The sequence below is a fragment of the Balaenoptera physalus genome (genome assembly GCF_965194825.1).
Source record: "Balaenoptera physalus genome assembly, chromosome: 2".
Taxonomy (NCBI): Eukaryota; Metazoa; Chordata; class Mammalia; order Artiodactyla; family Balaenopteridae; genus Balaenoptera; species Balaenoptera physalus.
Genome location: NC_138883.1, coordinates 2,183,763 through 2,207,954, shown reverse-complemented (window position 1 = coordinate 2,207,954; position 24,192 = coordinate 2,183,763). Strand labels below are relative to the sequence as shown.

The 24,192-nt window shown below is 45.8% G+C and overlaps 1 protein-coding gene across 25 annotated transcripts in view; it reads left to right on the top strand.

The window, feature by feature from the left end:
• The window catches only part of KLC1 (kinesin light chain 1), a 58,526-nt gene that overhangs the window by 10,082 nt on the left and 24,252 nt on the right, over positions 1-24,192 (top strand). For all 25 annotated transcript variants that reach the window (XR_014260913.1, XR_014260914.1, XM_082451011.1 and 22 more), the window contains exons 2-9: positions 6,518-6,779; positions 8,608-8,838; positions 12,053-12,131; positions 12,626-12,851; positions 16,938-17,025; positions 17,644-17,745; positions 20,355-20,528; positions 20,675-20,774. Coding sequence is in view for 23 of the 25 variants with exons in the window: in XM_082451011.1 (XP_082307137.1) it covers positions 6,519-6,779; positions 8,608-8,838; positions 12,053-12,131; positions 12,626-12,851; positions 16,938-17,025; positions 17,644-17,745; positions 20,355-20,528; positions 20,675-20,774 (1,261 nt within the window). In the remaining 2 variants the exon portion in view is untranslated. The remainder of the gene's footprint in view (positions 1-6,517; positions 6,780-8,607; positions 8,839-12,052; positions 12,132-12,625; positions 12,852-16,937; positions 17,026-17,643; positions 17,746-20,354; positions 20,529-20,674; positions 20,775-24,192) is intronic.

Below are 24,192 nucleotides of genomic sequence, written 5' to 3'. Positions count from 1 at the left end.
GGCTCAGTAGTTGTGTCACGCGGGCCCTAGAGCGTGCGGGCTTCAATAGCTGCAGTTCGTGGGCTCAGTAGTTGTGGTCTGCGAGCTTAGTAGTTGTGGCGCACGGGCTAAGTTGCTCCATGGCATGTGGGATCTTCCCGGACCAGGGCTCGAACATTGGCAGGCAGGCTCTCAACCACTGTGCCACCAGGGAAGCCCGGTTTATGGGTTTTGGGAGGGAGACCCCTGAGCCCAGTTTTGGACTAATGGCTGATTCTAGGGCTGGGCTAGGGAGAATACAAGATGGGCCTGGAATATCTTGTAGTGCCAGAAAGTGCTCGAAAAATAAAAGGATGGACATGTCAGTGGGGCACAAAAGAAATGGAAAGAGCTCCCATGGCCAGAGCTGGAACAGTTTGAGCAACAGAATAACTAGCGTGTCTGTCTGTTGTGTGCCTGCCAGGGCTGTGCTGGCTGATGCCGGCAGCGGAGCCGCCTGGAGGCGCACTCAGCAGCAGGGGTGGAGGGAGGCTGAGGGCTGACAAACTGGGATGGCTGACATTAGAAATCAGCGTGACCTCTGCCTTAACCCTCTCAGCTCTCTACTGTGATGGGCTGCAGAATAGTGTTTCCTCAGAAAGGTAGTTTCTAGATCAAACTTTAGTAGGAGGTTTTTTTTTGGCAGTGTCCTGCGGCTTGTGGAATCTCAGTTCCCTGACCAGGGGTTGAACCCGGGCCACGAGAGTGAAAGCCCAGAATCCTAACCACTAGGTCACCAGGGAACTCCCTAGCAGTTTCTTATTTTAAACATACCTTTTTTTAATAATAAATTTATTTATATTTATTTATTTATTTTTGGCTGCGTTGGGTCTTCGTTGCTGCGCGCGGGCTTTCTCTAGTTGCGGTGGCTTCTCTTGTTGCGGAGCACAGGCTCTAGGTGCGTAGGCTTCAGTAGTTGTGGCACACAGACTCAGTAGTTGTGGCTCGTGGGCTCTAGAGCTCAGGCTCAGTAGTTGTGGTGCATGGGCTTAGTTGCTCCGCAGCATGTGGGATCTTCCCAGACTAGGGCTTGAACCCGTGTCCCCTGCACTGGCAGGCGGATTCCCAACCACTGTGCCACCAGGGAAGCCCTCTTATTTTAAATAAACTCTTATCAGTCTTTTCTTTTAGTTCTCTGCCATTTTATTCATAGAACGCTCTTTACCTTCACCTGTATGCATATAGACCTTTGCCTAAATTTTATTTTAGTTTCTCGTGGGTTTTTTAACCTTTAATTCTTTATGCAATATGGAATTTATTTTAGTGTATAGTGAGGGTAGGAATGCATCTTCCCCCCCCCGCCCCCCAAATAGCCAGTTGTCTTAGCGCTGTTTTTTAAATAACCCACCTTTGGTTATAATGGCTTAGCTTAGAAATAAGAGAGCTTTGGAGCAGTATAAATATATGTGCCATTGTGTGCTTCCCTCTGAAGAAGCAGCGTGCACAGTTGAATCCATGTGATGGTGACTTGGATGGGAGATGAAGAAACTGTCACGATTGAGGCGTGCCAGAGGAGTAGTGTGAGGTGTGAGCCGGGGAGATGGAAGATTTGGAGAGTCCTATGCCTGTCACACAATATTTGAAACGTTATCTTGTGGATGAGATAGTAAATGTATTTTGTGTTTATTTTAGAGGGAAGAAGTTGGCTCAGTGGGTAGAAGTTACAAGGAGGGAGATATCAACTCAGCAAAAGGAATAACTTTCTAACTAAATACTGGAACAATCTAACAAGGAACTGACTATCTTGCAGAGTACTGAGTTAGTTATAGGAAGTGTGTCTGCAGACCTTGAGCAGTCATTTATTAGGGAAGTTCCTGATTCCTTAGCTCCTGGGTGGGAGATTGCATTGATTACTGAGTGGTTCCTATGTGTCTGTCAGCTGCTGTGCTTAGTGCCCCATCTACACTCGCCCATGTTCATAAAAGCCTGGAGAGGGAGGTCTGCTAACCACTGAGACCCCAGGAGGTTTGGGGACTTCGCCCATGTTGCGGTGATGGCTGGTGGTGGAGCCAGGCTCCTTCCTGTCCACAACACCTGTCATCTCATTTCTCAGGAGAGCTAAGTGCCCCCCAAAAGCATTTGGATTCTCATTTTCTTTTAAGAGTAAGTTTAAAAAAAAACTGCCTTAAGCGACTTTTTTTGATGTGTGTGTGTGTGTGTGTGTGTGTGTGTGTGTGTGTGTATACACATGCGTCCAGATAACATTTGTATTCATTACTCTTGTGTATGGTTAAAGCCATTACAAGAGTGTGTGAGCATGCAGTGCCCTGGGGCCAGTTTTGTTACATATTCCTTAAGGAATTAAAATTGGGTTTCTCTAAATGTATTTACTTAATTGAGGCATTCCCTCAATTAAAGTGGTAAGTCTTTCTTATTTGTTTTCTTTTTTACCTACCTAAGTCCTGCCTTTTGTGGTTTTCGTACTTTTGTATAAACACTGTCCCCCTTTCTCTTTTACGTCAACAAAAGTGCCCTCTCTTCCCTTTTCAGCCACTGCTGTAACCTGTAGAGGTGTGACACTGACCATCTTTATGGCTGGACAGAATTTAACCTGCAGAGCTATGACTTACTGCCCATTCATGCCCCAAGAGCCTTGGTTTTCCGGAGGTGATTTGAGCAGTGAAGTCGCGCCATTTATTACTAGGTCTAGAGACTCTCCTCTGCGTCCCTTTGGGTTTAACATTGCTGGGAAAGACTGAGAAGTTGCTGGCGAGGTGTTTGGCTTTCTGAGCAGAGGCATCGAACCTTGGGCCAGCAGAGGGCTGGGAAGTAAGTGCCGTGGGTCTTGATGGATGGCTCCGTGGCGTGGTCACTGATGCCCTCCTCACTCTCCTGACTGCTGCCGTGGCCCCCTCGCCCTGGCTCTTGCCTTCAGAACGCAGGTGTGCTGTGGCCTCACTCCTGTGCGGCTCTAGTCTTATCACCGAGAGCGTGCCTGGCTCACAGCGACCTGCAGCCCGGTGCAGCAGCTCGCAGGCAGCAGGAGCGTGCACGTCTCTGCCTCGCCCGTTGCCAGCAGTGCCCCGCACTTCGTCTAGAGAAGATGTGCTCATTTGCTAAGGACAGCTCTCTTGGGGGTGGCGGTCGGGGGTCGTTTCTTTCGGGTAGCTGGCCTCCCCTCTCCCGTGGAAGCGCTGCCCCCCCCGTAAGTCCTGTCACCTGTAAAGTGTCCTTAGCTCTGGGTGGGCGTGTTCATTTACTTGTCTTCTCTTTACCTGTATGTCCCTGAGGGTGAGGCCCTTGTCACCTCTATAAGCCAGGGCCTCGCTCAGAGTATGTTGTAGTAAAACACTTTTATGGTCTAGGTTGGGGAAGAAGAGCATAAACGTTGCATCGTTAGGAAATAATACACAAATGTGTTGCTGCCAAAAGTGGAGAAGGAGTTCTTCATTTTTGGTTTTTTTTCTTTCTCTAAGGGACACCAGTTCTGGGAAGTGAACCTTAGGCAGTGCTCAGATCCGCACCTTAACCTAGTGGTATTGAGTCCTGTTCATTGGAAGCTGGTTCTAAAATGTTTCCTTCATTCATTCAGCAAACATATATTTAGCGTTTACTGTGTGACAGGCTGGGAATATAGTGCTGAACAAGACAAATGAGGTCCCTGCTCTCCTGGAGTTTGCAGTGCAGTTGGAGAGCTATGAGATAAATAAGTTTGTAACAAATCTAATATTACACTGTCAGGTAGAGGAGTCGCCTCTGTTCTTTTGTTGTTTTCTGGGCTCTTTGTGTTACGGAGGTGGATTTCTGAATAGTCCTACAGACAGCTTCTAAACTTCCAAAGTTTAGTCTTTGTGTTATGCAAAAAAATCAGTTTTCCAGTATGAAATGGGGGGTGCAAGGACAGATGTGACCCTGTTATCAGGTACTCGCAGCCTTCACTCCCAAGTCCTGGAATGTGTGGTCTGTAGTCACTGCTTCAACACTGCTCCCCCAGAGTCCCCTGGTGGCCTAGTGGTTAGGATTCGGCGCTTTCGCTGCCGTGGCCCGGGTTCAACCCCTGGTCGGGGAACTAAGATCCCACAAGCCACGCAGCGTGGCCCAAAAAAAAAAAAAAAAAACCAACCACTGCTTCCCTTCCCCCAGCATCTATCAGTCCATCCATTCACCAGATGGTCTGTGAGGGCCAGGAACTGTCCTACGTAGTGTGCATTCACTGGGGGTATAAGGTAAAGTCTTGCCTTTTAAAAAGAACTCATATTTAAGGGAATATAAGATAATATGTGAAAACAAAGATTTTGGGTAGTCATAAGTGCTCTGAAGGAAATCACTCTCAGGTGATTTAATATGACATCCGTCCCTATCACTCTCCTGAACAGGCTTTCTTAATGATCACTGTTTGTGGCCTTAAAAAAAAAAATTATGGGATTTAAAAACAGACATGAAACTAGAGAGGACAGTAAAAAGAACTGTTGCTTCCTATTAGCCATCAGCACCATTTTGCTGACATTGTTTTATGTGCCCCTTTCTCCTTTCCTTTACCTTCTCACTGTAGTATTTTAAAAGCAGTCCCAGACACCATATGATTTCATGCTGGTGGCCTCTTGGCTAGTCTGACCCAGTAGGCATGCTCAGCCCTCATCCTCCTGGAGTCTTTTTTTTTTTTTAATATGTTTTTAAAAATTAATTAATTAATCTATGGCTGCCTTGGGTCTTTGTTGCTGTGCGTGGGGGCTACTCTTTGTTGCGGTGCGGGGGCTTCGCATTGCGGTGGCTTCTCTTGTTGTGGAGCATTGGCTCTAGGTGCGTGGGCTTCAGTAGTTGTGGCACGCGGGCTCAGTTGTTGTGGTGCACGGGCTTAGTTGCTCTGCGGCATGTGGGATCTTCCCGGACCAGGGCTCAAACCTGTGTCCCCTGCATTGGCAGGCGGATTCTTAACCACTGCGCCACTAGGGAAGCCCCCTCCTGGAGTTTTTACAGCACTGGTCATCCTGCTGTGTCACTCTTGTGTCACCAGGCTTCAGTCAGGTGTGGTTCTCTTGCTGCTCTGATTGTTCCCGTGCTCCTTTGCTGGTTTCTCTTTCTCCAACTGTGACCCTTTCTCAAGGCTTTGTCTGGTAAATATGTGACCTAGAACTTACTGTCCCTTCTGCATTTCATTAAGGAAAAAAAGCTTGTAAACATTCAGAGAAGATTTTGTTCACGGAGGCTATGTGTTTTATTTATTTTAAAATTTTATTTTTATTTATTTCATTTTTGGCTGCATTGGGTCTTTGTTGCTGCATGCGGGCTCTTCTCTAGTTGTGGCGAGCGGGGTCTACTCTTCGTTGCAGTGCGTGGGCTTCTCATTGTGGTGGCTTCTCTTGTTGCGGAGCACGGGCTCTAGGTGCGCAGGCTTCAGTAGCTGTGGCACATGGGCTGAGTTGTTCAGCGGCATGTGGAATCTTCCCGGACCAGGGCTCGAACCCGTGTCCCCTGAATTAGCAGGCGGATTCCTAACCACTGTGCCACCAGGGAAGCCCTGCTGTGTGTTTTTAGAAATGCCATTTGGATGTTTTGCTGCTTTTCATCTTTGGCATTAATTTCAGTTACTGTCATTTCTTCCGTAAAAAAAAAATTCAGGGCTTCCCTGGTGGCGCAGTGGTTGAGAATCTGCCTGCCAATGCAGGGGACACGGGTTCGAGCCCTGGTCTGGGAAGATCCCACATGCCGTGGAGCAACTAAGCCCGTGAGCCACAATTACTGAGCCTGCGCGTCTGGAGCCTGTGCTCCGCAACAAGAGAGGCCGCGATAGTGAGAGGCCCGCGCACCGTGATGAAGAGTGGCCCCCGCTCGCCGCAACTGGAGAAAGCCCCCGCACAGAAACGAAGACCCAACACAGCCATAAATAAATAAATAGATAAATAAAATTTAAAAAAAAACCAAAAAACACTTACAGTCTCTACCTTCCTGTTCCTTACAGTCCAGCAGGAGAGACTTTTTTTTTTTTTTTTTAAATACGCTATACTAGGTGTGCTTTATTTATTTATTTATTTATTTATGGCTGTGTTGTTGGATCTTTGTTTCTGTGGGAGGGCTTTCTCTAGTTGTGGCAAGCGGGGGCCACTCTTCATCGTGGTGTGCGGGCCTCTCACTATCGTGGCCTTCCTTGTTGCGGAGCACAGGCTCCAGACGCGCAGGCTCAGTAATTGTGGCTCACGGGCCCATTTGCTCCGCGGCATGTGGGATCTTCCCAGACCAGGGCTCGAACCCGTGTCTCCTGCATTGGCAGGCAGATTCTCAACCACTGCGCCACCAGGGAAGCCCCAGGAGAGACTTTTATTTAAAAAAAAAAAAAAAAAATTCAGACATAAGCCAGAAAAGTAATTAATTTGGTCTGCAAAGGAAAAACAGAAACAGTACAGAATGTAGTACTTCCAGGTAATAAATCACAATACACATATTTATTATTCACCTATAAAAATGTTAATTCAGAAGTCTTCACACATGTATTTCATTAAAGGTGTAACATAAATTAAGCCTCTAATGAGATGTCTATCTTTTTTTTCTTTATCCATCCTAGAATGTATGACAACATGTCCACAATGGTGTACATAAAGGAAGACAAGTTGGAGAAGCTTACGCAGGATGAAATTATTTCTAAGACAAAGCAAGTAATTCAGGGCCTGGAGGCTCTGAAGAATGAGCACAATTCCATTTTACAAAGTTTACTGGAGACACTGAAGTGTTTGAAGAAGGATGACGAAAGTAATCTGGTGGAAGAGAAATCAAACATGATCCGAAAGTCACTGGAAATGTTGGAGCTTGGCCTGAGTGAGGCACAGGTATAAGTCTCAGCTATGAACATGAACTTGCCAGTCTGGAAAAGTGGAGATTTTGTTTGACATATGAGGTTTAACTAAACTAGAGGGCAGATACTTATAGAATAATAGAAATCAGCTTATATGTGGGTTATGTATGTTATACAAATGATGATTTGGGCATGTCTAAATTTTAAAAAGTAGAGCGAAAATAGAGGTAACTCTGTGTCAGTTAGGATTTGATTTGGCTGCATATATCAAAAAACAAAAACAGTGGCTTAAATATCATAGTCATATGTAAAGCACATATTGAGGTGGGCTGTCCCAGATAGGTACTATAGCTGTATGGTTGTCAAGGGTACCCAGGCCCCTGCCACCTGCTGCACTACACCCCAGCCAGCCTGTCTCGTGGGCTAAGACAGAGTCCCAGCTGCAGCCACGTGACCCCACTCTAGGACTGCGAAGGGGCAGGAAGGGTGTGCCTCCTCCCTTTACCTCCTTGAAGTGTGCGTGGCACTCTGCTTACATCTCTTTGGACAGAACTTGGTTCTGTGGGCACACCTAGTTGTGAGAGACACTGGGGAATTTTGTCTTGCCCCTTAGAGTTCCAGGTTCTTAAGCCTGAGGAAGAAGGGTGAATGTTGGCCAACAGCTCATAGTCTCTGCAGTACCCCAAGACAAGATTGTCTAATGCACTTGACTAAACCTTTGTTTCTATCCTGCTAGACATAGAGATGAAAAAATTGGAAACATTTAGGTGTGCCCCCTGCCCCCCGGCCATAACTTTCAGCTTTGCCAGCATATTTTAGGTAAAATTAAATACACTAAAAATTGGCTTCTTTCTTTCTTAGCTTTCTTCTTGTATAGTGAATGAATGAGGCAGAAGTGGGGCTTCTGGTTTACCAGTTCCTGCTTTCCCAGAGGAAATCATTCTGTACCAAAGTGATGGCCATACCCTGATTTTAGAATTCTTCATCCTAAGCATGTTACAGATTCTAATTGTAGGACTTTGTCTATTGTGAATCTCTTATTTTGCAAGTTGTGTTGAAAAGCGATATAGGGGTGAACCTCCTTTTTTAGTTTGGCAGATATTGGGGTTAAAAGAAGAAGGAGGAAAGAGCCCCACCTTCTAGAGTTTCAGGTTTTAGACCTAGGAGGATAATAAAGAGGGAGGGGCAGGTGCACGGTCTGCAGAGAGAACAGACCGAAGCCGGCTTTCCTCCCCAACTCTTTCAGCCCTTATCCTCCCAGGCAGGCCCGTCCCTGAGACCCATCAGTGCACCCCAGGCAGAGCCCAGTAGGGACCTCCGCTTATGAGTGCGTCAGGGCGTCCTGACTCTTGGTGCTGGCCACACCACAGAGCCTTCGTCCCTTCCCCTGCAGTGGCGAGGAAGACTTGTCTGTGCGCCCCGCCCCAGCTCCACCACCAGCCCCTCACAGAGTGACCTGCACTCTGCACACGTGTGCAGGTGTGTGCATGTTCTCTCACCCGTGGCAAAGGGTCTCTGAGAAACTCTGTTGGCGCCATCTAGATAAAAAGTAAAAAAAACACAGCTTCATCAGTACAGTAGCTGCCTGTCCATTGCTAGTCCATTCGAGATGCTTTCTAAACAGAAAAAAAAATGCATTTTTCATAGATGTTCTGAGCATGTGATATTCTTGATCACGCCCTGAATGTAGCCTGTGACTAAAGTGTGGAAATAGAAGTAATGGCAAATTGTACTTGTATGTACTTCGGAGCACGTGTCTGCAGGTGTCAGCTAGAGCTACAACCCCAGGACGCTTGTGGAGACGGGAGGTGGCGTTTGTTGGACTGAGTAGTGCAGTGCTGTCAGCGTTTCTGTCTGTCTAGGTTATGATGGCTCTGTCAAATCACCTGAATGCCGTCGAGTCGGAGAAGCAGAAGCTGCGTGCACAGGTTCGTCGTCTGTGCCAGGAGAATCAGTGGCTGCGGGATGAATTGGCCAACACGCAGCAGAAATTGCAGAAGAGTGAGCAGTCTGTGGCTCAACTGGAGGAAGAAAAGAAGCATCTGGAATTCATGAATCAGCTAAAAAAATATGATGATGACATTTCTCCATCAGTAAGTGGTTCTGTAGGAATGCAGTATTGACAGTTACCACGTTATCGTCGGTAGATTGTTTCAGTAAAGCCGGCAGTGTTTTCCTCTTCCCTCCAGCGATTGTGTTTAACAAGACCAAGGATTAAGGGTCTTGGGACTGAGTACCCTGGGCAAGTCATATAAGTCTCTCTGGAGTAGTTTTTTCGTGTGTTTTTTTTGAACGATGGTCAGAAAATGTAAAAATACTTTGTAAATATAAAATAAATGCAAAGAGGCGCCATTGCCTTCAACGAGGCCTGTCGCAGCTTGAGATCCCCTGAGCATCCTCACCCTTTGCGGTCTGGCTTCTGTGCCCATCACGCTGCGGGGATGCTTTTCCTTCAACAGTGCCCTGATCCAGTCGCCTGTAATCCAGACTCGGGACTACCTCTGTAGTTTATGGTGGAGCTTCACTTTCTCTTTGAAACCCTCTCCCCTGCTCCCAGGACACCACTTGGTTCTCCTGGTCCCTCGCTCATGCCTCCTTCTTGGCCTCTCCTGTGGTTCCTGGATGTTAGGGTTCCCCAAGGATCTTGGTCTTTTCCTTCATCTGTTGGCTCTCTCTGGATGTTCATCCCAATCTCGATTACTATTTTTCGTTTACTATTTATTTCTGATTCAGTTAACTTTTTTTTAAAGTAACCTTCTTTATTTTGGAATAATTTTAGATTCACAGAAAAGTCGGAGGTGGGGCCTCTGGGAGGTAGTGTGGATTAGATACGGTCATGAGGATGGGGCCACCATGATGACATTAGTTACACAAAGAGGAAGAGACCCTAGGTCTCTTGACGTGATACTGTAAAGAGAATTCCCACATGCCCTTCACCCAGGTTCCCCTAGTGTTAACATCTTGTATCACCACGTTACGTATCTGAGTTAACTTGGGGCACTGTCTGTCTCCAGAATACCATAGGCTGCATGGCTTAAACAGTAGACACTTAATTTCTCCTGGTTCTGGAAGCTGCAAGTCTGAGATCAGGGTGACAGCTTGGTCGGTTTCTTGGTGAGGGCCTTCTTCCTGGTGTGTCTTCATGTGGCCTCCCTGGTGCATGTGTGCAAAGAGAGAGAGAGAGACCTAGGTCTCTTCCTCTTTGTGTAACTAATGTTGTCATGGTGGCCCCATCCTCATGACCGCATCTAATCCACACTGCCTCCCAGAGGCCCCACCTCCAGATATCATCACATTGACGATTAGGGCTTCAACATATGAATTTGTGGGTGGGGAGGACAAACATTCAGTCCCTAGCAGTACGTTTGTTAAAAGTAAGAAATTAACGTTGCTGCATTACTATTAACGAAACTACAGCCTTTCTTTGGATTTCAACAGTCCTTCCATTAGTGTCCCTTTTCTGCTCTAGAATCCAATCCAGGATTTCACATGGTATTTTGAGCTAACATTTTTTTAATGCCTACATAGTTCTAGGCATGTTCACTACATAATCTTTCTACCATTGAGTTCCACATTTGTGTCTGCAGTCTGAGCCCTCATCCTAAGACTGTAGGAATGGTTTTGTGTATTGTGCCAGCAGACCTACACTTGCCTTGTGTCTTAGCTTAGGCTACCATAACCAAACACCGTAGACTAGGCGGCTTAAACAGCAGATCATTTGCTTTCTCATAGATCTGGAGGCTGGAAGTCAGATGTCAGGGTGCCGGCATGGCTGGTTTCTGGTGAGGGCCCTTTTCCCAGCTTGCAGGCAGCTCTCTTCTTACTGTGCTTGCACATGGCAGGGTGTGGGTGTGGGGGGAGGGGGAGCTAGCTCTCTGATGTCTCTTATTAGTAGGGTACCAATCCCATCGTGAGGGCCTCACCCTCGTGATTTTATCTAACCTAATTCCCTCCAAATACCATCACACTGGGGGTTAGGGCTTCAACATGATTTGGGGCACAATTAGTCCATAGCACCCTGTTTTATGAGGCATACTGTATTTCTTCCTTGATCTCTAGGTCAGGAGCAACTGAATGTTTTGATTTAAAAGACATAACTCCTGTAGGTTGCTGTGGGAATAAGAATAGAGAAGTTGATTCACCTGGAAAACTGGATAACATTGAGCAGGGGGAAAGCTGGTCTCATAGAATCAGAGACATTTAAAACTTTTAATTTGGAAAACGTGTCTAGCTTGGAGAAGAGATACAATGAGCTAACCCTGCCTCCCCTTTTAGGGGGTTCGCATGAGAATTTTTCTGCCCTGTTCCTCCTACCGCTGCTGGTGCATTTCCTTAGCATGAGGAGTTCTCCTGTGGGACCCAGGGCCGGGGTTAGATTCAGGAGGTTGAACCCAGGCGCAGTGCTTCCTCTCTCCTCTGCAGCCCAGGTTCCATTTTTGCCGATTGTCTCAGCAGAGTCCTTGATGACGTTTTTCGCTCATTCCAGGATCCAGTTCAGGACCACACGTTGGACATAGTGGTCACGTTCCTTTAGTCATCTTTCATCTGGAACAGGTCCTTTCACAGAAGGAAGAAAGCCTGTCTTTGTCTTTCATGACACTGGTATTCTTGAAGAATACAGGCCAGTTACTTCATAGATTGTTCCTCAGTTTGGGTTTGTCTAGTGTTTCCTTATGAGTGTGTTTGGACTGTGTGTCCCAGATGGGAATGTTATAAAAGTGACGTGTGCCTCTCAGGTCCCTTCCAGAGGCAGATGGTGTCCGTCTGCGCCAGGGCGATGCTGAGTTCTCACCTGGTCAAGCTGCTGTCTGTTCTCTCCATCGTGTGGTCACTCATTTTACCCGAAGGCTCATCTGTGGGGGACACGAGTCATAGGCTGTCACACTGCTCTTAGGGGTCCTGCGGTGGAGATGCTGGGTGGGGAGGGGGATGTCCAGTCTGCCAGTTCTGTGGTGTTCAGAGATTTGCCATTTTAATCATTTGGTTTCCAAATAAAATTTATTTCAAGTAAGGGCTTCCCTGCTCTTTGAACTTCTGTAGGACACGGGTGACGACTAAGGCACAGAGATGCCATCGTGATCTGTTCTGCCACTCCTGACCGCACAAGTACTTTGAGTTCAGTCTAGCAGGCTTTTTATTACTCTTTACTAAACTGATGGATAGACCAAATTGTGGCTAGTCCTATATTTGATCTGAAAAACAAACCATCTTTTCTATTTTTAGTTTAAATGAAATTTGTATCAAAGATTTCCAGTGCAGGATTTATAGTATTTGTAAGACTAATATTGTCCTGGGTTGGTTTTATAGGAGGACAAAGACACTGATTCCACCAAAGAACCTCTGGATGACCTCTTCCCAAATGACGATGACGACCCCGGTCAAGGAAGTAAGTTGGGAGTGGTGGTTAAATGGCAGCATGCAGACCGAGGTGGCGGGTCCTCTTGGGGTGTAATTGCTGTCATTAGCAGGCGGTGGCGTGTCTGCAGCCTGCCTCTCAGGAGCCCTTGCACACTCGGGCTGCCTCGTGGTTCCCCAGAGAATTGCGAGTCATTTTCTCCCTGGGATAGAGTAGCATGTTAAGCCAGCCCTCGTAAACAGGGGCATGCACCGGCAGTTCCGACGCGATCTGTGGATTCTCACAGAGCGAAAGGGCAAAGGAGTTTTCCTGGTGCCAAGAGCAGTCTCACCACACTGTTGGGGCGCGCGCGGCACCCCCGACAAGTTGCTGGTGTTGCCTCGCCTGCGTGGGGAACACTGGACAGGTTTGGTACAGTGGGGACCACGTGCTGACCTGGACCAGAGCCAGAGCAGGGAGTGCTAATCAGCTGGTGTCACCGGGTGATTTTCTCTGTCGCCTGAAGTGAGCCCTTCTCTGTGTAGTGCAGCAGCAGCAGAGCAGCGCAGCGGCGGCCGCCCAGCAGGGCGGCTACGAGATCCCCGCGCGGCTGCGCACCCTGCACAACCTGGTCATCCAGTACGCCTCGCAGGGGCGCTACGAGGTCGCCGTGCCCCTCTGCAAGCAGGCCCTGGAGGACCTGGAGAAGACCTCTGGCCACGACCACCCGGACGTGGCCACCATGCTCAACATCCTGGCCTTGGTGTACAGGCTAGTAGTCCTCATTTTATTCTCTTGATTTTACCTAGAGACGACGTTTTTAACGAGCTTGCCCTAAAAATACGTGTCTGTAAACTGTTACGAGCTACTTTTCCAGCCTTATCATCCATTTGTCTTCAGACAGCCAGGGGTTCAGTGCAAACATTTAGCAAGCTCTCTGGCAAGAGTGTGACCCTGAAGAACGGACGCTGCCTGGGGCTCCCAGGCAGCCTTCCGGGACTAGCCCACAGCACCCTTCGCTCTGGCCACGCTAAGCTCTTTTGATTTTTTTCCCCACAATACTTGGTATACCAGGCTCCTTCTGCCCACCCTGCCTGCCCGTACCCCCTGCCTTTCTGAGGCGTTGTCAGCTCTCTCTCCTTTCTGAATCCAGGGCTCCACGTGCCCCTTCCCAAATTGTGCCCCATAACCCTGTCCCTGCCTCTCTCGCAGCACTTGCCCTAGGTACTTGGCCTCCGGGTGATTTGAATTTTGTCATCTCTTCTCCCAGGATCCTGGCTCCTTGAAGTTGAGGACCAGGTTGTCTTCTTGTCTCCACCTTGAGTCACTTGAACATGTTTGCTAACTCAGAAGCCTTTGGTGAACTTCCTGAATGGAATTAAATAGTTTGCCTAGGCACTGGGCAGTGGTACGTGGGAGCCCTTTGTCTGCTTCTGTCTTTTAGCCGAACTGACCTGAAATCGAGCAGGTCGGGGTGTTACTCACACGCAGGACTGGTTTGCTGTGGCCACTCCAGTGTGGTGGGTTTCAGTGAACTGCTCCATTTTTCTTCATTAGTTTGTTTGTTTCAATTTAGCCAACAGTTTTGAGATCCAGACGTATGTAAGACTTTGGGCTGGTTCCTGTGAGTCCCTAAAGATGAATACATAATACCTGTTCTCAAGGAGAAACCAGAACGTGGAATTTGAAGTCAGGAGAGTTCAGTTTGTATCTCTGCTAAGTGGCCCCTAGACAGAGGATGTTGTCCAGAGCCCTTAGCTTTTCCGAGCCTCTGAAGGGTTGCAGGGTATGTGAGACATGGTGTTACCTGGCACTGTGAAATAGTCAAACAGCATCATCTAAACCTGTTTCTAAAGGAACTGAGGACCTTGTTTAGAGAATAGGCTGGCTGTGTTCATGTGTAATTATAGAAGCAGGGAGATTGTTGTTAATAAAATAACACAGAAGCGGGAATTCCCTGGCGGTCCAGGAATTAGGACTCTGCGCTTTCACTGCTGGGGCCCGGGTTCAGTCCGTGGTTGGGGAACTATGATCCCATAAGCCGCTTGGTATGGCCAATAAAGAAAGAAAGTAACCCAGACGTGTTCATGGAACAGAAAAGATGCCTTCCAGCTGAGAGGATTAGGGAAGGCCTAATGGAGGGGTGCGAGCGCTTTCTGCGGCCTTGAAGGGTGTGTTTGGGGCAGACTCCTGCATCCTGTTTGGCAGTAGTGAGGGATGGGGCTGGAAGGGCTGGGCACTCTGCAGGTGCCAGGTCTTAGGAGAGTGGCTGTGGGGAGTGCACAGGACCCGAGGGGGCTGGAGCCTGGAGGCAGGGTAGCCCAGCTGCGTGGGGCTGGCGGGGATGGAGCTGGGAACTTGAGCAGGGAGGGGGAAAGGAGGGAGAGGGCTCCATGAAGAGAAGAGGAGTAGACTGTCCCGAGAGGGAGCTGATCGCCTTAAAGAGCACCGGAAGGAAACTGAGCACCGCCATGCCACTGCCGCGGCTCCACGCCGCCGCCGCGGCTCGGCTTCGAGAGCAGCGTAGCCTTTTCCGTGCTGCATAGCACTCTGTTTTACAGGTAGTCCTGACAGTTTTTGACAGGTTTCGTGCTGATGGACATTCAGGTTTGCAGATTTTTACTGTTATGCATTATTGTAAGAATTCCTTAGTCACAGGTATTTGCATTTAAAATCTTGGTAGATTATGCTAAATTTCATTCCAGAAAGGTCTTTAAAAAATTTACATGCCTACGAAGAACATGAGAGTTTCTGACTGATGGTAGATATTTTTATTGTAAACGAGTTAAATAAAAAATATGCATAGAATGCCACTGGAATTTGTTGTACTTAGGGTGCGTGGTCACACAGATGTCATTGTGCTGGGTGCTGGGAATTCGGTGGCCTCTCCTCAGTCTTGTGTTTTTCCTTCGCACTATAGTGTGAGAGTTTACTCATGTCAGCAGAACATTTGAAAAAAGTTAGCAGCTACGTATATATTCATATTCAATATTGTGTCCTAGAGCTGTACCATAACTCTATTTCAACATTTTTCTATTAAGGGACATTTAATTGTAAGCTCTTTTGGGGGGCGGCATTAATCTACTGATGAACATCTTTTGCTCAGGATTTTGTATTTTGTTTCAGTGTCAATTCCTAAACCGGGTTAGAGTATAAACATGATACGTGGGCTTCCCTGGTGGCGCAGTGGTTGACAATCCGCCTACCAATGCAGGGGACACGGGTTCGATCCCTGGTCTGGGAAGATCCCACATGCAGCAGAGCAACTAAGCCCATGCGCCACAGCTACTGAGCCTGTGCTCTAGAGTCCGCGAGCCGCAACTGCTGAGCCCACATGCCACAACTACTGAGCCCACGTGCCACAACTCCTGAAGCCCCCACACCTAGAGCCTGTGCTCTGCAGCAAGAGAAGCCACTGCAAGGAGAAGCCTGTGCACCGCAACGAAGAGTAGCCCCTGCTCGCTGCAACTAGAGAAAGCCTGCACGCAGCAATGAAGACCCAACACAGCCAAAAATAAATAAATAAAATAAATAAATTAAAAAACAAAAACAAAAACATGATACGCTTCTTGGTACATGTTGCCCAGCTGCTTTCAGGAAGGTGGTGCCAGTTCACGCTCCTCCTCCATCACCAGCCTGGGGCTGGGCTGGTTGTCTCTTACTCTTTATTAATGGAGAAGTGCAGCATTGTGTATTAATTTGTATTCTGTGATTATGTGTTTTTAGTCATTTGTGTCCTTCTGTGAATGTTCTGTTACCTTTTTTTTAATATATATTTATTCATCTATTTTTTGGCTGTGTTGGGTCTTCGTTGGCTTTCTCTAGTTGAGGCGAGCGGGGGCTACTCTTCGTTGTGGTGTGTGGGCTTCTCATTGCAGTGGCTTCTCTTGTTGCGGAGCACGGCCTCTAGGCACGCGGGCTTCAGTAGCTGTGGCGCGCAGATTCAGTAGTTGTGGCCCACAGGCTTAGTTGCTCCATGGCATGTGGGATCTTCCCGGACCAGGGCTCGAGCCTGTGTGCCCTGCATTGGCAGGCGGATTCTTAACCACTGCACCACCAGGGAAGCCCAAAACCTATATACTTGGCCAGAATTAGTGTGCTTCGGAGGATCTGGAAGCCTTATCAGCCCTTCCAGTGTTCTGCAGGACAGTCTGGCTTCTGCAGGGCAAAGCCTTGCTGGGCAGCCGTTCTTACTCAGTTGGGAAGTATGTGTACTCAGTCTCACAAAGTAAGTAACTGGTTTGCAGCCCCATCATCAGGTAGCACTTAAACCAAGGGGGCTGGGGCTGGAGATGCTTCTGTCTCCCCACTGTCAGCAGGACCCTTTGCCCTGCCCTGCTCCAGCAGACACTGCGGGGTGTGTCCTGGGCTTCTGTTTCACAGGCTTTTCCATGGCACGTGGCGAATCATTAACTTCTTAGAGCAGCTCTGTGAGTCACATCCTTCCTTTTTAGGTGGGCCGACTGTGACTGTGGAGCCCACGTGACGTGCCAGAGCCACGCAGCCGGTAGCTGGCAGAGCTGGGTGCAGACACCGGAATCCGTTCCGTCTGCCTCACTGTTCTGGACGGCCTCGCTTACTGTGTGCGAGGTTATGGCGGTAGTATTGTCCCAGTGATCTAGATGGGAGGGCCAGGTTCAAAAGCTAATCAGGCCCGACACCCAGCTCACCTTGCCAGTACGTTTATTGATGGAGTCTTTTTCTCCTACATTAGGAGTGTTTTTAATAGTTTTAATAGTTAATGTCTATTTTTTAATAACTGAAGCTTAACTTTTATTTCTTTAGTTCCAAAATTACATTTTAAAGAGATGTAGTAAGCTGTGTCTATAACACTTAATTGTATGTTTTTCAATTTAGAGACCAGAATAAATACAAAGATGCAGCTAATCTACTGAATGATGCCTTGGCCATCCGTGAAAAAACTCTGGGCAAAGATCATCCTGCGGTTTGTATACTGGTTCTTTCATTCTTTTTATATATTATTTTCTCTCATGTATTTTTATACCCATCTCATTTTAATATTAAACTCAACAGGGAAGATTTAAGAGCTGCCTTTTCACTGGACGGCACAGGTAGGACTTCCCTCACTTAGTGCAAGTGATGAGCTTCAGTGCTGGTGACTCCCATTTAGCAGGTGTCAGTGTGCACTTAAGTTGTTTATCACCCCACCTCAAATGGATCACATACTGTGTTTTTTGATCCTAAATCAAATTGCATGTACTTCTGTAAATTTTTTCCTAAAGATTTTGTATTGTCTTTTTATTAAAATCTGGTCAGATTTGCATATAGATCTATTTTGGTTGGCTTTGTGGCTTTCAGTGAAATTAAAAAAAAAAATCAAGATTCTGTTGATGTTGATTTGTTTAATTTTAATATTCGGCAGTGTTACTTTATGCAGTCTGTCTGTAGACTGTGAGACTGCTCTTTCTCCTCAAGTGGAGTCCTGTTCCTTCATCCAGCTGAGAGCTCTTCCCTGCAAATACTGGGCGTGATGAGTGTGTGATGTCTCACATCCCCTCCACTGCTGTCGTTTACCGTTCTTCGCGGTTCCCTGTGTTGGTAGGTGGCCGCAACTCTGAATAACCTCGCAGTGCTTTACGGCAAAAGAGGAAAGTACAAAGAAGCTGAGCCGCTGTGTAAAAGAGCTCTGGAGATCAGAGAAAAGGTGCGACTGAGGGCGGTTCTCCTTGAGATGCTATGTTTTATGCTTTTAAATAACTCACTTTTTTAAAAAAAATAACTCGCTTTTAAGCTTTAAGGTAGGACCACTGTGATATATCATCACTGACCATTTACTGAAAATAAGCCCTTCAGTCAGGTGGGCAGCCCCAAACGCAGCCAGATGGGCCCATACACATGGGAGTTTAGGAGGAGTGGGTATGCAGAAGGTGGAGCCTTGAGTCTGCATGCCCTCCCAGCCTGAGGCCTAGAAATGACTCAACTGAAGAAGGAATTTCTCAGGCCTGTAGGTGGAAGGCATGGGGGCATTTCATTGACAGTGGGGCACGTGCCTGTCAAGAAGAAAAACATTAAAATTTAAAAAAAATGAGGTCAACAAATATGCTTATGAAACTGAAGAAAATGAATAATTGTTTTTGAGAACTAAAGAATAACTCAGAGCTATAGAGTAAGTCAATGTCATGGATATTTAATATCAGCTAATACAGTTTATAGTAATTAGGTATTTTTTAAATGTAACTTGTTAATTTCAGCAGTGCTCTGTATGACTGTGTATTCAAATGTTAGAGACTTGGCAGGTCCATGCCATGATTTTTTTGTTTTAAAGGTTATTTTATGACATATAGGTTTGTTTGTTTATTTATTTGTTTGTTTTTGGCTGCGTTAGGTCTTGTTGCTGCGTGTGGGCTTTCTCTAGTTGCGGCGAGCAGGGGCTACTCTTCGTTGCGGTATGCAGGTTTCTTGTTGCGGTGGCTTCTCTTGTCGCGGAGCGCAGGCTGTTGGCGTGCGGGCTTCAGTAGTTGCAGCATGTGGGCTCAGCAGTTGTGGCTCGCGGGCTCTAGAGCGCAGGCTCAGTAGTTGTGGCGCATGGACTTAGTTGCTCTGTGGCATGTGAGATCTTCCCGGACCAGGGATCGAACCCGTGTCCCCTGCATTGGCAGGCGGATTCCCAACCACTGTGCCACCAGGGAAGTCCAATGCCATGATATTTTAATTTGACTTTTTGTGTCATTATTTACCATTGATACTGAGCAATCAGTCATTTAATTTTGAGTCATATGGCAAGGACTTGGGAAAGGGAGGTTGAAAAGGGGCTGATTATCACATTATGCAGGTAAAGTTTTGTCCATGTTTCCATCTGCATAATATTTACAAAATAAAATAGTTTTTATTTTATTTTTTATTCACTGAGATTTTGAGTGGACTGGGGTTAAAATCAGGGAGAACCACAAATGTATCAAATTAAGGATTATGAACTGTAGATGATGATATATCAGATTCATTCATATATATTTGCTCTTTCATTCAGTCGTGTAGCAGACATTTATTGAGGACTTGGGGGCTCCCTGCTTGGTTAGAGTTGGTGATTTCAAATTAGACACAGTCCCTTCCCTGGGGACACAGTGCAGCAGGCAGACCTTGGGAAGGCAGGTGCTTTGGCTTCTAGCCTAGAGCTCAGGGAACACATAGAGCAGGGGCTTCTCCAGGTACAGGGCTGGGACTGCGCTGGGCATGGCCCCCCACAAACAGCCAGCGTCGGAGCTGAGTCTCGACCTCCGAGGTCAGAGCTTCCGGGGCAGGGAGCGGTGGGGAGTGCAGAGGGGATGGAGAGCAGCCTGCCTCTCTGGGGGCTGTGTAGGTGAGGGCGCAAGGTGAGAGGCGGGCGGCTGGCTCAGGTCCCGAGGAAGCACTGTCGTGTTTAGTCGTCCATCTGCGTGCCCGCACCGTCCGAGGTGCTGAGAGGACATTACCTCCAGACATTGAGACAAGGCATTTGCACCCTGAGGGGGAGAGTCAGGCGACAAAGGACTAAATAGATAAATAAGATAGTTTTGGGTAGTGATACTTGCAAAGAAAGAAAAAAACCAGGTGATGTGCTTGTGAGTAAACTGGGTAGGGATGGGCTGAGGGCTCCCTTAAATTGGATATAAGGAGGTCCTATCTGAGGGGACCTGAAAAGAAACCTGAAAGATGAGTTGTTTAGCGGGGGGTGGGGAGCAGGGCAGTGCTGGGAGAAGAGCGTCGGGCGTCTGGGACAGTAAGTTCAAGTTCGAAGAGCCCTGAGGGGTGAAGTTTGAAATGCGAGGGAAGTGGTTTGGGATGCTCCGAGAATCTGGGTCTGTTTGTGAACGGATACGTAGGATGTGAATTGAAGAATTGGAAGTTTCCTTTGAAGGCTGTTCTGTGCAGGAATAAGTGTAATGTCGTTAGACTCAGAAGGGCCAGGTGTAAGTTCAGGTACTTCAAGGACTGAGCGGCCACATTAAACAGCCTTTATAAAACCCAGTTTCCTCGTCTTCAGACTGTGCATAGTATTACCTACCAGGTAGGATTGTTATAAGAATTAAAGACACTAAAGCACGTGAAGGAAATCAGCATAGTCCCCTCCCCGCAAGAATAAGGAGTTCAACAAATTCTGGTTAAGTTATTTTTATTATTGCATGGGGAGCCATTTAAACATCATAAACCTGGAAGCAAGGCACAGTTGTATTTCTGTTTAGAAAGCGCCTTCTCATGATAGGGTAGAGAATGGATCGGATGGTACCATGTGAAACAAATAATAAGTGTTTCTAATACACTATTTTTTATTCCCAGGTTTTGGGAAAGGATCACCCCGATGTTGCCAAGCAGTTAAATAACTTGGCCTTACTGTGCCAGAACCAGGGCAAGTACGAAGAAGTAGAATATTATTATCAAAGAGCCCTCGAGATCTACCAAACAAAACTGGGGCCTGATGACCCCAATGTGGCCAAAACGAAAAATAACCTGGTACGTTGACAGAGGTACAACCTTATAGATAGAGTCAGATTACTTTCTTCCTGAAACCTGGACTCTGTTTCATAGTTTAACCTATAAATAAGAACGTATGCTTCACTTACGTATGAAGAATAGTAAGTACTTTGTTTTATTTTAAGGCATCCTGCTATCTGAAGCAAGGAAAATTCAAGCAAGCAGAAACACTGTACAAAGAGATTCTCACTCGCGCACATGAAAGGGAGTTTGGTTCTGTAGATGGTAAGAAATACACTTTTGTTTCTAAGCAGATGCAGTTGTAGGATGCGTTAAACATAGTGATTTCCATGAAGCAAAAGGATAAAAAAAAATAGTGATTTCCAGCTTGAACTTGGTAATACCCAAGTCATCACAGTATTTTCAAGATAGAATTTAATTTGAATTTTAGAAATGATTTTCCATGGAGCGCTTATTGGAGAGGACGTGACCCAGTCTGAGTGAGTGCCCATCGGCTCATCATTCATCATCCAATGACCATGGTGAACCCTGCATGCCTGCCCTGGCATTACCGATAATGGAGTCATGTAGCCTGTGGTCAGGGTGATGGACCACGCTACCCTCACCGGAGTCCACACGTGCTTTAGGCACAACCTAGATGCACTGACTCCAGAAAGCCTTCCTGGAGTCATTAATGCTTTCTAGAATTGCTCTGTAGTACAGTGGTTCTCAAAGTGCCGGCAGGAACCAGCAATTTCAGCACCAGTTGGGACCTGTCAGAAATGCAAATTCTTGACCCATCCCAGGCCTGCTGGATTGTTTGACAGCCTTAAAGAGCTAAGGCCTGTCTCCTTTGTATCCCTTAAAGTATTGTAGGTGCTTAATATTTTATAAGATTTTAATTGCTCAGTAAAACAATGTTTGTGTGTTACATAAGGCGTCTTCCCCCCTTTACTACCTATTACATAAGGATTTCAGAATGTGGACAGTTGTTACTAGCGTGTGGGAAACCTTAGAATTCGTGGGGAAAAAGAGGTTTTGATTAATAAATATTTTCTTCTATAGAGAGTTTCTAGAAACCACTTTTGAAAAATCTTGGAAAAGTGTATTAGTTTTTTTCTGTTAACAAGCGGAGCAGTAAATCTCTTACTATCAGAAGATTGTAATGCCTCAGGCTCATCATTTCGAAGATGGATTCCGTTTGCAGTTGTGCCGGGATTGGATAACAGCCCACCTCCCTGGACCTGTACAGTTCACAGGGAACTTTCATGTCCTCGTCTAACTGTAGAGGCCTTGCTGGTTTTGTGTTGATTCCAGGACATCTCCTTAGTGCTTCTTTAAAAAAATTTACTCTTGGGGAAGACTTGTTTCCTTGCGATTTGCTAGCTTCTTTCTACTAAAAATAGTAGCATGAAGTCCAGTTAATTGGGTTCTAGTTAAAAGCAGTTTTTCTGTACTCGGATTTATCCTCCACACAAATGTTAAAACATAGGACAGAAAGGCATTTTTTCTTTAGGCAAGGTGCACATGTGTCCTGGTTTGCTGTTGGGGCGTGGCTTTCAGGTCACAGGGCCTTCTTGGCTACAGTGCAGCATTGAAACCCATGACCTGGTTTGTTGTCAGGAAACCTAGTTTTCTTAACTGTGGTGGATTCTTGTCTGTTCTAACAATAGGCTTAGATTAGTACATAAAGCTAAAACTGCAGTAAATAACAGTGTTATTAAGCTTTAAATACTGTTCACTCTTTTTTTTTTTTAATAATTGTGATACACAATTATTTTTCAAGTATTTAAACAGTTGTACCAGCACCACTAACTGAATAATCCTTCCATTCCCCCCACTCATTTGTAAGGTCCTATTCTAAATTCTTTATCAAGTCAAGGATTTTGCTGCTGGTGGTAGTGGTAGTGGTAATGGTGGCAGTTGTTTTTCTGCTGGACCATTCCTCTCCATTTATGCAGGTATTGATTCTTGTACCAGTTGCACATCTTCTTGGCTGCTGAGGTTTGCAGTGAGGCCGGGTGGGGGTGAAGTTAGATATGTGATGTGACCAAGTCTGTGAGTACTCTTCCTTTTCAAAACTTCCCTGGTTAGTCTCACTGTTGTTTTTTTTTTAATTGAAGTATAGTTGATTTACAATGTTGTTAATTACTGCTGTACAACAAAGTGATTCAGTTATATGTTTACATTCTTTTTTTTTTATATTCTTTTCCATTATGGTTTATCATAGGATACCTGATATAGTTCCCTGTGTTGTACAGGAGGACCTTGTTGTTTATTCATTCTGTATATAATAGCTTGCATCTGCTAACCCCAAACTCCCACTCCACTCCTCCCCCACCCCCCTTCCCTTTGGCAACCACCAGTCTGTTCTCTATGTCTGTGAGTCTGTTTCTGTTTCATAGATAGGTTCATTTGAGTTATATTTTAGATTCCACATATGAGTGGTATCATATGGTATTTGTCTTTTTCTGACTTACTTCACTTAGTATGATAAGCTCTAGTTGCATCCATGTTGCTGCAAATGGCATTATTTCGTTCTTTTTTATGGCTGAGTAGTATTCCATTGTATATATGTACCACATCTTCTTTATCCATTCATCTGTCGATGGACATTTAGGTTGTTTCCATGTCTTGGCTATTGTGAACAGTGCTGCTATGAACATAGGGATGCATTGTATCTTTTTGAGTTACAGTTTTGTCTGGATATATGCCCAGGAGTGGGATTGCTGGATCCTACGGTAATTCTATTTTTAGTTTTCTGAGGAACCTCCATACTGTTTTCTATAGTGGCTGCACCAATTTACATTCCCACCAAACAGTGTAGGAGGGTCCCTTTTTCTATACCTTCTCCAGCATTTGTTATTTGTAGACTTTTTAATGATGGCCATTCTGACTGATGTGAGGTGATAACCTCATTGTAGTTTTGATTTGCATTTCTGTAATAATTAGTTATGTTGAGCATCTTTTCTTGTGACTGTTGGCCATCTGTATGTCTTCTTTGGAGAAATGTCTATTTAGGTCTTCTGCCCATTTTTTGATTGGGTTGTTTGTTTTTTTGTTGTTGAGTTGTGGGAGCTGTTTGTATATTTTGGAAATTAAGCCCTTGTCAGTTGCATCATTTGCAAATATTTTCTCCCATTCCGTAAGTTGTCTTTTCATTTTGTTTATGGTTTCCTTTGCTATGCAAATGTTCACTCTTTTAAAACCAGTATTTAAATCTAGTTTCATTCTTCTCCTATGACATGCCAAATAATCCTAAGAATAGTTAACCACATACTAGTCTTTTAGTTAAAAACAGTTTAAATGTGTAATCTTATTTAATTTTCTCAACAGTCCTGTGAAGTGGGTCACACATTACTCCATTTTAGGAGCGAGGACACTGCAGGCTAAGTGACTCGCCCAGGATGGGTAGCTGATGAGTGGTTGGATTGGGTGGGAGCACAGGTTTTATTCTCCAGAAACCTCAAAAATAAGTGAAGAGATGGGAACATGAAAATCACCTATAATTTCATCACCCAAATATGTCTTTTAATTTTTTTAGTGTCTTTCTGTCCTTTTCTGCCTATTGATTTGCATAATTGAAACCACACTTTATATATAATCATGTATACTGCTTATTTTCCTTTATACTTGTAGCTTAAGCATTTTTCATGTCATAAAAGTATTTTCATAACCTTCACTTTTTAAAAAAAATTTATTT